General features: G+C 51.1%; 5 protein-coding genes across 5 annotated transcripts; 4 read left to right on the forward strand and 1 right to left on the reverse strand.

Annotated features, from left to right (window-relative positions):
• Positions 1 to 260: 260 nt before the first annotated feature.
• Positions 261 to 1,860, forward strand: LTR84_013118 (uncharacterized protein; the record flags this gene model as incomplete). Its single annotated transcript, XM_064856623.1, has 2 exons — positions 261 to 1,096; positions 1,170 to 1,860. 2 exons carry the CDS (start codon positions 261 to 263, stop codon positions 1,858 to 1,860), a joined length of 1,527 nt encoding a protein of 508 aa, XP_064707799.1.
• A 2,337-nt stretch (positions 1,861 to 4,197) lies between these two features.
• Positions 4,198 to 4,821, forward strand: LTR84_013119 (uncharacterized protein; the record flags this gene model as incomplete). The annotated part of the gene is made up of 2 exons (XM_064856624.1): positions 4,198 to 4,577; positions 4,632 to 4,821. 2 exons carry the CDS (start codon positions 4,198 to 4,200, stop codon positions 4,819 to 4,821), a joined length of 570 nt encoding a protein of 189 aa, XP_064707800.1.
• Positions 4,822 to 5,713: 892 nt separating this feature from the next.
• LTR84_013120 (uncharacterized protein) lies at positions 5,714 to 7,079 on the reverse strand (the record flags this gene model as incomplete). The annotated part of the gene is made up of 3 exons (XM_064856625.1): positions 5,714 to 6,115; positions 6,194 to 6,399; positions 6,473 to 7,079. The coding sequence occupies 3 exons, from the start codon at positions 7,077 to 7,079 to the stop codon at positions 5,714 to 5,716; spliced, it is 1,215 nt and encodes a 404-aa protein (XP_064707801.1).
• A 2,377-nt stretch (positions 7,080 to 9,456) lies between these two features.
• LTR84_013121 (uncharacterized protein) lies at positions 9,457 to 12,092 on the forward strand (the record flags this gene model as incomplete). The annotated part of the gene is made up of 5 exons (XM_064856626.1): positions 9,457 to 9,697; positions 9,755 to 9,977; positions 10,128 to 10,397; positions 10,444 to 10,666; positions 10,719 to 12,092. The coding sequence occupies 5 exons, from the start codon at positions 9,457 to 9,459 to the stop codon at positions 12,090 to 12,092; spliced, it is 2,331 nt and encodes a 776-aa protein (XP_064707802.1).
• Positions 12,093 to 13,113: 1,021 nt separating this feature from the next.
• LTR84_013122 (uncharacterized protein) lies at positions 13,114 to 14,301 on the forward strand (the record flags this gene model as incomplete). Its single annotated transcript, XM_064856627.1, has 1 exon — positions 13,114 to 14,301. One exon carries the CDS (start codon positions 13,114 to 13,116, stop codon positions 14,299 to 14,301), a length of 1,188 nt encoding a protein of 395 aa, XP_064707803.1.
• Positions 14,302 to 14,559: the final 258 nt, after the last annotated feature.

Raw genomic sequence — 14,559 nt, forward strand, 5'->3', positions numbered from 1 at the left:
TATTCGGAAACGAGTCTTAGGGGGGAAGCCGTGTTCGATCCACCACGGATATGAAATTGTTCAGCCTTGTCGACTGGTCGCGGTGGCCACCGTGGCCAACAACGTCGCAATGTCTCCTCGCCTTGCCCTTGGTACTGCTTGCAATCCCACTGTTGACATGGACGTTCACAACGATAAGATTCAGACTCGCGATCTCGCGGTTTCGCGCACGAGTTGCGAAGGCTGGTAGCACACTGCCAGCAAAACCCCTGCCACCGCCGATGCTTCCATACGCGGTGCCATGGCTGGGACATGCACTGGAATTTCTGTCCGAGGAACCGGGCTCGTTTTGGAGGATGCTCCGTGGTAAGCTTCGAGCCACGGGGGCGGAAGTGGAGATCTGCACCATTCTCATGGGCGGACAGAGAGCACATGTGATCAGCTCGGCGGCGGCGGTGCAGGCGGTGTTCAAGAACAAGACCATGTCGCGAGAGTTGTTTAATCACCAATTGGCCAGGAACTGTCTCGGGGCTTCTCAGGCTGATGCTGAGAAGATCTGGCCGCCCGCTGCCCTGCTCGCGGCCGCGGCTGAGAAGGATCGGAATGAGGAGCGTGAGGGCATGGAGGCTCTGAATCATGAGCATCTGCTCAGTAAGACCGCTGTGACGACATTGCTAAACAGGTTCAAGGAGTGTTTCGATGCGTCGCTCGAAAATGCGGACATTGATGGTGAATGGAAGACGATCGACTTGTTGGCGTGGTTGAAGACTAGAATGTTCAACGCTTCCACCACTGCGGTCCTGGGGTCAAAAATCCTAGAGATGAATCCCAAGCTTGCAGAGCATTACTGGCACTACGACTCTGGGTTCCTGCCACGGTTCTACGGGCTGCCCAAACTGCTGAAGCCGGAGGCTTACTTGCATATGGAAGAGCTGCTCTCTCAGACGGAAAGATGGGTTCAAGATAATCTTGACAAGTACGATCGCAACCCACCAGAAGAGCCAGAATGGGAGCCAGATTTTGGAGCTAAGATCGTACGGGCAAGACATCGATTGTTTGAGAGGGTCGGTCTGACCCTGAGAGGTAGAGCGGCATTCGATCTGGGTCTCTTGTTTGGGTAAGCACATCCATCATAATCTCTTCCCTTGCCCACAATGCATGCCAACGACATTCCTGACTGCTCTGTCTAGTCTGAACGCAAACGCCGTCCCGATAACGGGGTGGGTGCTACTTCACTTGCTATCGCCAGTAACACCCAAAGATGTTCTAAGCAGGGTCATGGACGAAGTCAAAGGGGCTCAGCTGGACAACGGCGAGATCGACATTGCGGTACTGTCTTCGCAGCCACTGTTGAACTCTGTGCTTCACGAAACATTGCGACATTATGTTGATTCATTGGTGACTCGACAACTTGCCTCCGACACCATCATGGACGGATATCTCCTGAAAAAAGACGACCTGATTATGGCGCCGAGTTCACTTAGCCAGCATGACTCGCTCTTTTGGGAGGAAGAAGACCATTCACCCCCAGCGGATACCTGGTATGCAGAAAGGTTCTTAAAGCATAATCCAACGACGGGCAAAGATGAATTCAGCAGCTCGTGGACGAGTGGAAAATTCTTCCCATTCGGTGGAGGAGGATATATCTGTCCTGGACGAGTGTTTGCCAAGCAAGAGGTGCTCCTTGCCGTGGCATCAATCTTAGTACAATTTGAGGTCAAATTTGATCAGTATCTCGGCACCGACAAAGGGGGCAATATAGTGGAACTGGGTAGCCAACCAACTGGATTTCCGGTGGTGAAGCGGCAGTATGCCGGCAATGGGACTTTGCAGATGGATGGGGATATTAGGTCCAAGTCAGGAGAAGAAGATGACTGCTGATGAGAGGGCCGGGTCCACCATATTTGGCATCAGATAAGTCGACATGATGTCCCGTATAGCATTATCCGAAGTCATCTAGGAGGCCTAGCGAGATACTCGGTGTACTTCCAGACACCAGGACATACAGATTACATGCTCAATTTTCGTCGCTGGTGGTCATCCGACTCTGCGGGTGATCTCTAGGGTTTTGGAGAGGTCACTCAATTCCATAGTGTCTCAACGAGTGTTACAGGAAGCCACGCAGGTACAGCGAATCCATTTCATGAGCACTTCTACCAGGAAGTTACCGCGCGGGAACAGCCTTAACATGTTCGTATTAAGCGTACGAAGTATGAAGATCATGGCTGCAAAGGGCCCAGGCAAGTGTCTGAACAGACGTCAGCGCCCAAATCCGAAGCTGGAAGAAGAATTTGAAACAAGGAGGATTTGCTAGATGGCGATCAGTGGCCAGAAAAAGCAAGGCGCCTCCTAGACTTTGCGTCATGGCCCCAGGGTTATGACGACGATCGACGTGGCATTCAGACTCAAATTTGGATCAGTCGAATAGTCCGCTTGAACGCCTATTCATGCTCAAACAATGGGCCGTTAGAAAAGTCGTTGATTGTGTGGGATGTAATCCTGGAGTGGCCTTGCACGAGCGAGGAAGGCGACGGGGGTGTTTCGGGATAAAGTGATATTTGAGTATATGCAGGGTCCTCAACGTCGAGGACCCTGCGAGATCTGACCCTTGATACGGAGAATTTCTGTTGCGCAGAGGGACCTCGTAGGACCCTTATTGTTGATGGTGTTCGACCTTGTTGTCCGTGCTCCCAGAAAGTCAATATGAGAGATAGTCTGAATTCTGTAAAGATCAAGGTTTTCTTATGCCAGCGAGTGATTCATGATCATCTGGGTAGTCGACGATCGGATCCATTTTCCATTGCATCATCACAGCGAGATCTCTGGAGGGACTCGAACCCTTTCCTGCATTCCCTCCACACGGCCAAGAGTACAACGTGGGATCAATAAGGGCGGGTTCTGGAATACCGCTGAATTTGAGTGTTCCCTTACAGGAGTAGAGTGTCTCTGTTGCGTGACAGGACGGATATCCAGGTCGAGCTGAAGATCTCTTGAGATTTTCAATTACTTTTGTCAAAACAGCGATCCACCAAGGCATGGCATGGCAGGGCATTTGACAGTCAAGCTGGCAGTGGCCAAACTGCCTTAGACTAGAGACAGAAGAGCCTCTTGCATGAGCCTGGACGAATAGCCACTGAAGCTGTCTGTGTATCATGTGCTCACAATAGCTTAGTATGATTGATAGCCAGCGAGGACGCAGAGCTTAGGAGCCTAACCAAGAGCCTAAGGGAGTGGGTGCCCAGGTGGACAGTGCACAGTCAGTGGGAGGGCCCAAATCAACGTCATGGTTCCCACTCTCCCGGCTATTCGGGCTGTTCGCGGGCTTCATTTGCTCCCCAAATCCTTAGCCACCCACTCAATTTCCAAGGCACGCCGCAGCCCGCAGGTGCCACTCGAGTCAGCAGCTCTTGCCAGCGCCTTGTTGCTCGAGCCTTGTTGCCTCCCGCCTCCTCCTGCCTCCCACCTCCCACTCTGTGTTCAATCAGGCTCTTCATCACCAACTTCAATCGTCATCATCAACAACAGCACTTCAATGCTCTTGACAATCATCCTTTGAAACTCGCCTCTTGCCATGGGTCAAGAAAAACATTCACTGGCAACTCAAAGAGTCTGAGTGAAACCTCTTCTCCAGTACACACGGTTTCACCCAATAATCCCACTTGACCTGCTGTCGATCAATGGGACTGTCCATCCTCTCACATCCTAAACCACTCTTTTTCGGGCCCTCACCGATACAACCATTTCCACTCTTGGACCTGCTCTTTGACTGCCAATCCTGCCCCATTTCCGCCTGATCGTCGTCAACCAACACCTCCTCCACCAACACCCATCCGACTCCAGCAACCGCCCCCTCTGACTCTGAACTTTGTCGTCTTATCGTCCTACTCTTCCCACATCCACCTTCTGGACACCGCACTCTTGCCAAGCTCCTTCCATTTTACTTTCTACACTCTTACCGGGTAGAGCAGACGTATTCATCTTCTCCCAGCAGCCGTCTTTCTCAGTCTGGTTCAAATCATATGAGCTGGTGCTCGTTGTCGAATGTCTTGACGATTTTCTTTCGGCCAGCAAGAGTGCAGTTATTGGTCGGCGCGCAGTGCGTTCAGTGACTTTGACGGTACTCCGGCCCATGTGTAATTCGACGACTCCAAAACCCAGGTCCACCAGTCTTTCAGAATCTATCGGACAACAACTCTCACGGGGGATAGCTACCAACAAATGTCCAGTAATACATCATCGTCCCAGGCTACGGCTTCACAACCTCAGCCAGTATCTATGACTGGTGAACAGTCACCCGGCCCTGCATACCACCCGTCTACCTCCCCCTCGATATCAAGCGCATCGTCCTCATCCTCCTCCGAATCCGAATCCTCCTCTCAACTACAATCGTCACGACATAATTTCCGGCGATCACGAATGGACAGACCAAGATTGGGAGATCGCCAAAGGTCAAATACCATCATAGTGCCTAAGGGTCGCGACGTAGTCCAAACAGAAAAACGAGCTTATCCCCCGGATGATGCACGAGCCATGAGTCCTCGACGGAACAGCGAAGATATCGAGCGATTGGAGCGTGGTGTTCGAGAATCTCTCAAAGAGTACGCTTTCAAATCAACTCTCTGTTCCTTGGGCCATACTAATCATTCTTATAGACAAGCCCGAAATCTCCAGTCCTCGCTCGCCGCATTGGCAGAGAAAATCGATGAAGTAAAGTCCGACCATGATAAACTAGAGAACGAAAACCGTTTTCTCCAAGACTACATTGGTGGTCTGACCCGAACCATGTCGAAAGACAATCTTGGTCGAAGTGCCAGCACGAGTGGGAAGAAGGGCAGGCGATGAACGAGTTTTTGGCTCGATTATCGTATCCTCTCTTGCCCTGTCCGGCATCATCCTGGACTGTTCATATTAACAGCCATCCATGCATCAAAGCATAGCGATCGAAGACAACGATTCTTCAAATTCGATTCAAGACATCTGACCTTGAACGCCATATCTATGTCGATATTTTACATCAAAACTTATGATACCCACGCCTTCGCTTGACAAGATCGGTGGTGGCGCAGCTGCAACGAGAAGTATAGAAGATACGTTGTTGTCGTTGGAGTGCACGAAACGATTTCCGTTCATTTTATGGCCCTGAACGGCTTTTCTATTCTCATCACATCCCGACCCATTTTTTAAGTCCATTGTCACCAGAGTTCCATCTGGTCATGTCTTTCATCAGCATCGGATGGTCGTTGATTTTTGGAAATCGCTCATAGCCAAGGTTAAAGATGACGTCTCCGTCAACACCTTGCCCCTTTTGAGTGTTCATGTACAATAGCAACTGGGTGATGGTCAGTGGGTCGAGGCCCGTGACCTGGGGAGTTTACAGGTTTAGGTAAAAGGGACTTACATGGCAGTGTAATGAGGAGCCCAGATGGCTAGTTGATCAAGTCGTCATTCTGTCCATGACGCGGTTTGCCTTTTTAAGGAGAAATACCCAATGATAGACGTCGGATCCAGTATATCATATATTCAACATGTGCATGGCACACGTTGGAGAGCTTCATATGAATACGATTTATTCCGATGTTCTTCTATGATTTATAACCATCATTCTTACTTTAATTTAATGCCTTTGTCACCATCTTTCTCAATGCACTGGATTAAATATCATGATACGCCCCCCTCCTCATAACTAATCCTCCTTGATTCGCGTTTAGACAGCTCATTCTGCAAGTGCCCTCCCTCAAGGCTGCACATCCGCCACAGCGACCCCAAGCGTCTGGTCCGCCTGTCCATAATACAGAAACCACTTGCCCTGGAACTGCACCAGCCCCTCGGCAAACACCACGAGGTCGACTTGTCCGCGCTCCTCCTCGGGCGTCGACGGCACGAGGAACGGCGTCTCCAGGCGCGCCAGGGGTCTTTGTCGTCGTGGCGGCTGGGGTGGTGGTGAAGATAGCGGATGCTGTTGGTGTTGTGGACTGTCGTGGAGATGTTGATGATGTCGTTGGTTCTGAAGGTCGAGTGAATCATCGGACAAATGGACTTGAGGTTCGACCGTGTTCGAGGGATCCAGAAGCATTTGGCCCACCGAGTATTGCGTCGCACGGTATTCGTCCGCGCCGGTCGTCATGGCGTTGTAGATCTACATCGCGCGCCAGGTGTCAGAAAAAGGAAAAGAGGTCGGCTCAGGACATTGGTGGTTAAAGACGAATGAACTCACGAGCAGCCACCTCCCATCGCGTGTCTTAATCGGGGCTGGGCCTGGTTCGATCAACCCGTTCTCCCACGGAAAGGTGGGCCTCGCGAACGGGGTGGGATTTGGGGTCCACTGGAGGAGGTCTGGCGATGTCGCGTGGTAGAATAGGCTGTCGCCGAAGTACATGTGGTAGAGACCGTCAGTCGTGGGTTCGGTGATGATTGCAGCGCCTGGAAATTCGAGGTTGCCGTGAGTACTCCAGATATCCCTTCTGACTTGGGGAGATACGGTGTCAGCACTTACTCTTGGTATGGTTGACTCTCGCGATATGCTCGCCTCGCTCGCTGATGGCGATATCTTCAAACCCCGGGAAGACAGGCGGGTACTTCTTCCAATGCAGCAGGTCCTCACTGGTCGCGATGCATAATTGCGGCGTGTTGAGGTCGTAGCCTGTATACGTTAGGTAGAACGTGCCGTTGACGCGGACGATCCTGGGATCCTCGGTGCCGCCTCCAGCGCCAGCCTCCCATCGCTCCGTGGGATACAAGATCGGTTCGTCGAGTCTCGTGAAGCTATATCCGTCAGTCGACCAGGCGAGTCCGACTGACGATGTACGCTCCGAGTCTTGTGCCCGGTAGAGCAGGAAGATGGTCGAGTTGAGAACTATCGCTGTTGGATTGTACACGTACGCTGATTCCCATTTGTTGGAGGGGTTCGGGCTCAGAATGGGATTGTGCTTGTATTTAGTGAATGGCAGGATTGGGAAGATTGGTGCCAGATAGTTTGGGTCATCTTGGGTGGTGGTTTGAGTGATTTTGAATGGGAGGGAGTTGGTGGTTATCAAAGTAAGGGAATGGTTTACCAGAGTGAGCAAGGTTGCGATGACATGAACGAGAGTGGTATTTCGCATCTTTGTGGAATGATACTCATGTATTCCGTCGAGGGCGGTTCCAACGACTAGTCCGACACCATCATTGGCACTTACTGATGAATCTCCTTCCTCTAGAAGAGAGGACAGTAACCGCCTTCCCCATAACCTACTGAAAAGAAGACGAGGCTGGATTCAAAATTGTGTGGCTGGTAGGTAATGTACGCTTCTCTCGAGCTGTCTTTAGCACTGGGAATGCATCTATCATGGTAATGCATGCTTAGGTATTGTTGTAACTGAGTCTTCCAGCACTGTAACCAGGTCCTGCAGAAGCGGCATAATAGACATCCGATGCTTGTTCCAAACGTGGATGAGGTTCAAGGGGAATACTTCTGGGGGCTCGAACCGTGAAGCGCTTAACCCCTAGCGGGTCCCCAGTGGTACTTGAGGATAAGGACTCGGGCACCCTCGGCCCGTGGCCACCCGCTCACGGCGGCGTTTGTCGCGTCGCGAGGCATCCCAGGCGCGATTAACTAATCTTAACATCATCACTCGAAATTGCCCTCGAAAGATGAGATGCTAAACTGCCTCCGTATCATGTCGCTACTCTCCGGTGTAATCAGACAGCATCTGTGGCCATATTCAGCTCGTGAGATACCACGGAACAACATCCCAGGTTGGCTACACTACACGTGAACGCGCTGGGGGTTTCAAGTTTAGATCTCAACAATGGATGGCCGTGAATCATATGCATTGTGCGATCTTTTACTGTGCCGAAACCCTCGATCAATTAAAGCCTGGCAGGTGAGCTTGCATTCTCATTTACTCAAGCCATGGCCATCTACAAAGACCCCAAGACCTATCGGGGTGAACAACAAAGAACCACGCCCAATGCTCGCGATAAGCAAAACACCACTGTTTCTCATAATCGCTGCAAGCCTTTCTTGCCAACGAGAGCAAGGCGGCGCTGAAGGGCAGCATCGTTGAATTGGGAGGTTTCCACAGCAGGAGCCATGTTACAGCTCTTGAGTCTGTCGGTACGAAGATATATTACGAGATGGAAGCAACAATAAAAGAAGGCGAGATGAATTGAACTGTTTTCCTGTCGCCTATCTCGCCACGTTGTCCTACAAGCCCAGCTTCAGGCTCATATTGAATGAGGTGAAGCAAGATGGCCTGCAGATTGCAGCAACTGAGAGGCGAGCCATGCAGAGAGTCGATCATACCATTCGAGGTAAGGTCAGCAACAATCCTAGTGATGGATCAGTATTTCGGCAGACAGTCGAAGCAAGATATCCAAGGCTCGGCCAAGCAATTACAAGCATATTTGGGTCTGGCAGGAAGCTTCCCTCCTAGGAAACACTGGCCAACAGCCTTAGAGGCTTAGGGAGGCACCAGACGGCTGGACGGCGATCGTGACTAACGTGTATCGAATATTCCATGACAAGAAGGGGGGTTTGGCGAGGCCGTGACTGCCTGTCTCCTGATTCGTGGTTCCGAAGTGGGTGATGCAGTCATGAGAGGCTGGTAAACCCCAGCTTCTCCTCCGTCATGTACCACCTCCGCCTCCACATTTCTCAGCGATTTAGCCTAATAAGCGGCCAGGGTGAATGATCTATTGAACATCTGCTGATGGTCTCCAGGTTCTCATTACTTAGGTAAAAATCTGCCGTTTCCAACACCAAATGACGCTCACTACCAGTCAAACGCGTTGTACCTCTGGGATATTTCCTCATTTGAAAGACGGAGAACTGTCACCGGTAATTGTTCCAGGCTGTGTCTGACCGCTGCTCTTTCTCTGCATCATCTCACAAGGCCTCTATTGCCTGAATATAAACCTATGGCGTGCGGGGCTTTGGTGCCACAACGGTTGCAATTTTGGCACAGCATAAGCTTCTCTGTCATTGATCATTAAATGTTGATGAAACACGGGTGCAATTCAATGTCACGTGTAAAATGCTTAGGTGGTTACTGGATCATGAACGGAAAGAAATGTTTGTTTTGATGTCAAGGTTCACACAGTGGAGATAAAAATCCACCTTGCAACCTTCCCCGGGGAAATGCATGTCGACTTGCGAAACTTCCCTTGCAACTCAACACCCATGTGGTAGTATACATACTCGTCACCATCCTGCACCCCTCATCATGCCTATGCCCGGCACGAATTCTTCCGGTGATCGGCATTGCAATATTCTTTGTCCCTGGAAACCATGCAGAATGGAATCTAAACTCCATATTCAGTCTCAAGAAAACTCCACACGCGGAGTACAAACGATGCGGGTGTAGAGTATGACGGCATACTGTGGTCGAAATGAGCCTGTGTTCATGGTTAAATGTGATCGTTCCTTCAGGTAAGTAGGATGGGGTTGCGCAATTGCCTCCTACAAATCTTCCACTTCACCATTGAGCAGCTGTAGCCATGTCTGCCCTTTGCAAAGGACTACTGCTCTCAACCTTAGTATCAGTCGCAGCTTCCTACGGATTTCCGGACTGCAGAAATGGTCCGCTCGCAAACAACACTGTTTGCGATGGAGGAGCCTCCGTCGCAGACCGTGCAAAGGCGCTTGTTGCAATTCTGGCCATCGATGAGAAGTTCAATCTCACTGGCAATACATCTCCTGGAGTCCCTCGGCTGGGACTTCCATCATACCAATGGTGGCGTGAGTTTACTCTATGTATCGCAGACCCTTCTTTGAACTTGACTAACCTTTAGACAGAGGAGGCATTGCACGGTGTAGCGAGCAGCCCCGGAGTGAACTTCAGTGCCTCAGGAGACTTTTCGCATGCGACTTCATTTCCGCAACCCATCACGATGGGAGCAGCTTTTGACGATGCGCTCATACATGCTGTTGCGACCGTTGTCAGCACAGAGGCACGTGCATTCAGCAATGTGAATCGAACAGGTCTGGACTTTTGGACACCCAATATCAATCCATATAAGTGAGTGAAAATGCCCTCCCATGTGTACTTAATTTACTCGGGCTCTGCGGCATGTCGACAGTGCGAGATCTTCATGCAAACCAGTCTGCTCTACATAGTTGGGAATTTTCGCGAGGAATGGTACAATCCGTTGTTAACTATTGCTCACAGGGATCCACGATGGGGTCGTGGCCAGGAAACGCCTGGTGAAGACACTTTCCATTTGAAATCTTATGTCGCGTCCTTGATCGATGGATTGCAAGGAGGTTATGACCCAGCAATCAAAAAGGTCATAGCAACTTGCAAGCACTTCGTGGCATACGATCTCGAAATCTGGGAGAACACAGATCGGTACAACTTCGATGCGATTGTCACAACACAAGACTTGGCAGAATATTACTTCCAACCATTTCAAACGTGTGCTCGGGACGCTGCGGTTGGGTACGTTTGAGTTGAATGATTCATTCATGGATGCTAACGCACACAGATCGATAATGTGCTCGTATAATGCTCTCAACGGAGTACCGACCTGTGCCGATCCATATATCCTTCAAACGATTCTAAGGGATCACTGGAACTGGACAGGAGATGGCTACTATGTGACTTCTGATTGCGATGCAATTCAAAACATTTATGCACCGCACTACTATGCTCCGACTCGAGAGCAGGCGGTTGCGGATGCATTGGTCGCTGGAACTGACTTGAATTGCGTAAGTTCGACTGCTTGCTATTGCATGGACAAGTGTACTTATTGTGGTTCAGGGCTCTTATTATCCAACTCACCTTCCAGACGCGTATGATCAAGGCTTGTTCGACGATTCGGTCATTGACCAGACCGTCACAAGACTTATCTCGGGCCTCCTCAAATTGGGGTACTTTGATCCTCCATCAGCTACTCCGTATCGATCTCTGGGATGGTCGGATGTTTTGACACCTGATGCTGAAGCACTCGCTCTCAAAGCAGCTGAAGAGGGCATGGTATTACTCAAAAATGATGGGCTTCTGCCGTTGTCCCTTCCCACGGATCATAATACTACGATTGCTCTCCTTGGTGGCTGGGCAAATGCAACCACGAAAATGCAAGGGAACTATTTCGGTGTTGCACCTTACCTCCATGCGCCACTGTATGCAGCTCAACAACTTCCTAATGTCAATGTGAAATATGGAGGTGGATTTGGAGTGCCCACAACTGATGGTTGGGATGAATTACTCACTGCTGCTGAGGCAGCTGACATCATCATCGTGGCCGATGGTATCAGTACCAGCGATGAATCTGAGAGCAAAGATCGGTATAATATTGGTTGGCCACCAGCCTCTGTCGACATCATCAATCAATTCGCCTCGATGGGCAAGCCAGTGGTCCTTGCACAGTTTGGCACGCAGCTGGACAACAGTCCATTTTTGAGCCACCCAAACATTTCCGCAATCATCTGGGGTGGTTATCCTGGCATGGCTGGTGGTGATGCTCTTTTCAACATCCTGACTGGAAAGACGAGTCCTGCTGGTCGACTCCCGATCACGCAATATCCAGCAGAATATGTCAACCAAGTTCCATTGACTGACATGAACCTTAGACCTAATGCAACTTCAGGAAACCCGGGCCGAACTTACAAGTGGTATGACAAGGCTGTCGTCCCATTCGGCTATGGATTACACTACACGAATTTCAGCACTACTATCATCGAACCAAGCCAATCTAGCTACGATATTTCGTCCTTGGTCTCAAGCTGCAACGGATCAGACTCTCAATATCTCGATCTTTGTCCTTTTACAGCTATCCAGGTCAACGTGACCAATATTGGTCAAGTCTCATCAGATTTTGTGACTTTAGGCTTCATCTCTGGACAATATGGGCCAGCTCCATACCCCATCAAGCAATTAGTGGCTTATGAGCGGCTGTTTGACATCCCAGGCGGAAGCAGCTCCATAGCGACTTTGAATTTGACGCTCGGAAGTCTATCGAGGTACGACGAGAATGGCAATCAAGTGTTGTTCCCTGGGGACTATGCCTTGTTGGTCGATGTGCCAACACAATCGATGTTGCATTTCACGTTGACTGGTGCCCAAGCTGTATTGGATGAATGGCCTGAGAATCCAGCTACGGGTCAACAGAAAAGGGAGATACTGTTTGAATGATGGCGTGCCACGCACGACTTCTAGGTGGGCAGACGAGTTACGAATTGATGTGGAGTGAAGCTTCTCTACACAATTTGGAAATAAAATAATACCCATAGAAAGTCTATGGTGTTAATACGTCTTGCCAACCAACTGTTATCAATTTCGCCTCGTGCCCGTTGTAGTGAGCCTCACTTAATTCAAATAGCGATCAATACGTCTCCGAATGTGGAACCTCTCCGCGGCAGTTTCGGTTTGGTAGTTCTACACAGCCACAATGTCCTCTGGCATCTGAGTTTCGCGTGGAATATAATGAGGGTGTTGCAGTCCTGGATTCGGAATTTTGATTCTATTGCCATTGTCTTCTTTTCATAGAGATGATTTTTTAGTATATTCGACCCCTACTATTCTACCCCGCGGTCCACATCTGAGCCACGTGAGAAACCCGCCTCTGCCGTCATTGACTCAGACCTCATCTCGACTTTATCAGTGGAGGACGATCCGCCACTTTCCGTGACGAGTAATATATCACCGCGTTTGTCGGTCTAGACCTCATCACGACTGTTCCAGGGTCCAAGTCCAAATTCGTTCGTGCCGCTCTTGCATGCATCGAGCTTCGGTCGACGATTGCAAGCGTGATCGATCACAGCTCCTCCTTCACGACTTGTTGTCAGTCTCGCAACGTGTCAGATTCACTTTTCTACAACACGAATACGCGCTACCCCAGACCTAGCCATACGAAGGCCCTGCAGATAAAGACCATCTGCTCAACTGTACTCACAAGCATTGAACACGAACGAGACAGGCCCATTAGGTGCAACATTTGCACATGCTCAGTGATTGAGTGTACTTTCGCATTGACGACACGAGGATAATCGAATTCGATTTCTGGCGCAGTTGTCTCAGTTGTGGAACCTGCTGTGCTCTGACGTCGCTCCAATATCAAGCAAGCGCTCTCAGAGTTATTCCCTTCTGAGGCGGCCCCCATCATACGAAGTTCCCACTTCTCACCAAGAGCGGACATTCTAGACTCTGCTTTAACATGGGTCTCTTTAGCTCCCTCAAGGGTAAACGTGACGTTGGTGTTGATGATCCAACGAAGCAACCCATCCGAGACAATTCTTCGTCTCACGACGGCTGGTCTGCCACGCAAGAGAAGCGTCGTTTATTCGGTGGAGGATCCAAAGCACAATCTTCCACAGACGACCAGCAGTACACACCACCGTCCGGTCCACCACCATCACAACGCACCGATGGAAAGGGAAAGCACGCCGAGGACTTTGCTCCTCCTCCGGGACCTCCCCCATCACACTCCAAGCAACACGAGCAAGACACATACGCACCACCACCCGGTCCACCACCATCACAGTCCGCAAACCCCCCACCATACCACGACTGGACCGTGATTCCGGACACAGCACTCCTCCCACCCCCGCCAGCACTACCACAGGACTACTCTCCAAGCAACAATGCCAGCTACGATTCGGCCGAGCGCGCACATGCCTGGTGCGCCCAGAACCCATCATACACACCGTCGCTCCCGACCCCTGAGCTCCACGCCCTCGCGAACGCCGGCCACCTGAGTCTCGAAACGCCTCCACCACAACTGTGGCCTAGCTCGTCCACGATCCGCAAGCTCTCACCCGCGAGCTACCGGATCAAAACATCCAAAACTTCACAGGACGCCATCATCCTCTCCAGCATCCCACTCTACTTCGCCGCCAAGGACAACCCGCTACTGACGTCCGGCCCCAAGACGATCTACTTCGAGATCCGCATTCTGAACATCAGCAACGCCAACTCGGGCATCGCCATCGGCTACGCCGGCAAGCCGTACCCGATGTGGCGGCTCCCCGGCTGGCACCGCGCGAGTGTCGGCGTGCACGGCGACGACGGGCGGCGGTTCGTGAACGATCCGTGGGGCGGGCGGGATTTCGTGTCCGAGTTCAAAGCCGGCGAGACGATCGGGGTCGGCATGACTTTTGGGACGGAGGAGTTGCGCACGCAGGGCCCAGAGGGGCGTGTCAAGACCAGAGTCTTTGTCACGAGGGGTGGCAAGAGGGCCGAGAGCGACGGCTGGGATGTCGACGAGGAGCGCGATGAGAGGGACGAAGGCGTCGACGGCCTGCAGGGCGATGGTGACTTGTATCTCGCGATCGGGGTTTTCGGCGGCGTCGAGTTCGAGGTCAATCTGGGGAGGGAGGGGTGGTTGTGGAGGCCGCGTGACTGATTGGCGTAAGAATGTTGATGTTTTTCATCGTCAGGGGAAAGGGGAAAGGGGAAATGGAATGATGCTGTTGTTGTTGTTGTTGAGTACCGTCGCTGGGGCTTGAAGGTCCGGTCATAGCTGGCTACTGGACATGAGGTATCTCGACCCTCGACTCGACAACGGTGAGCTGATCGGCGTTGCTATCATCGGTAGTTTCATGGGTTCTTCTTTATGCGAGATAAAATGAGGCTGATGAGGATGGGACAACTACAACGAATG

This window comes from Exophiala bonariae, assembly GCF_035927105.1.
Source record: "Exophiala bonariae strain CCFEE 5792 chromosome Unknown scaffold_9, whole genome shotgun sequence".
In the NCBI taxonomy this organism is placed as follows: Eukaryota; Fungi; Ascomycota; class Eurotiomycetes; order Chaetothyriales; family Herpotrichiellaceae; genus Exophiala; species Exophiala bonariae.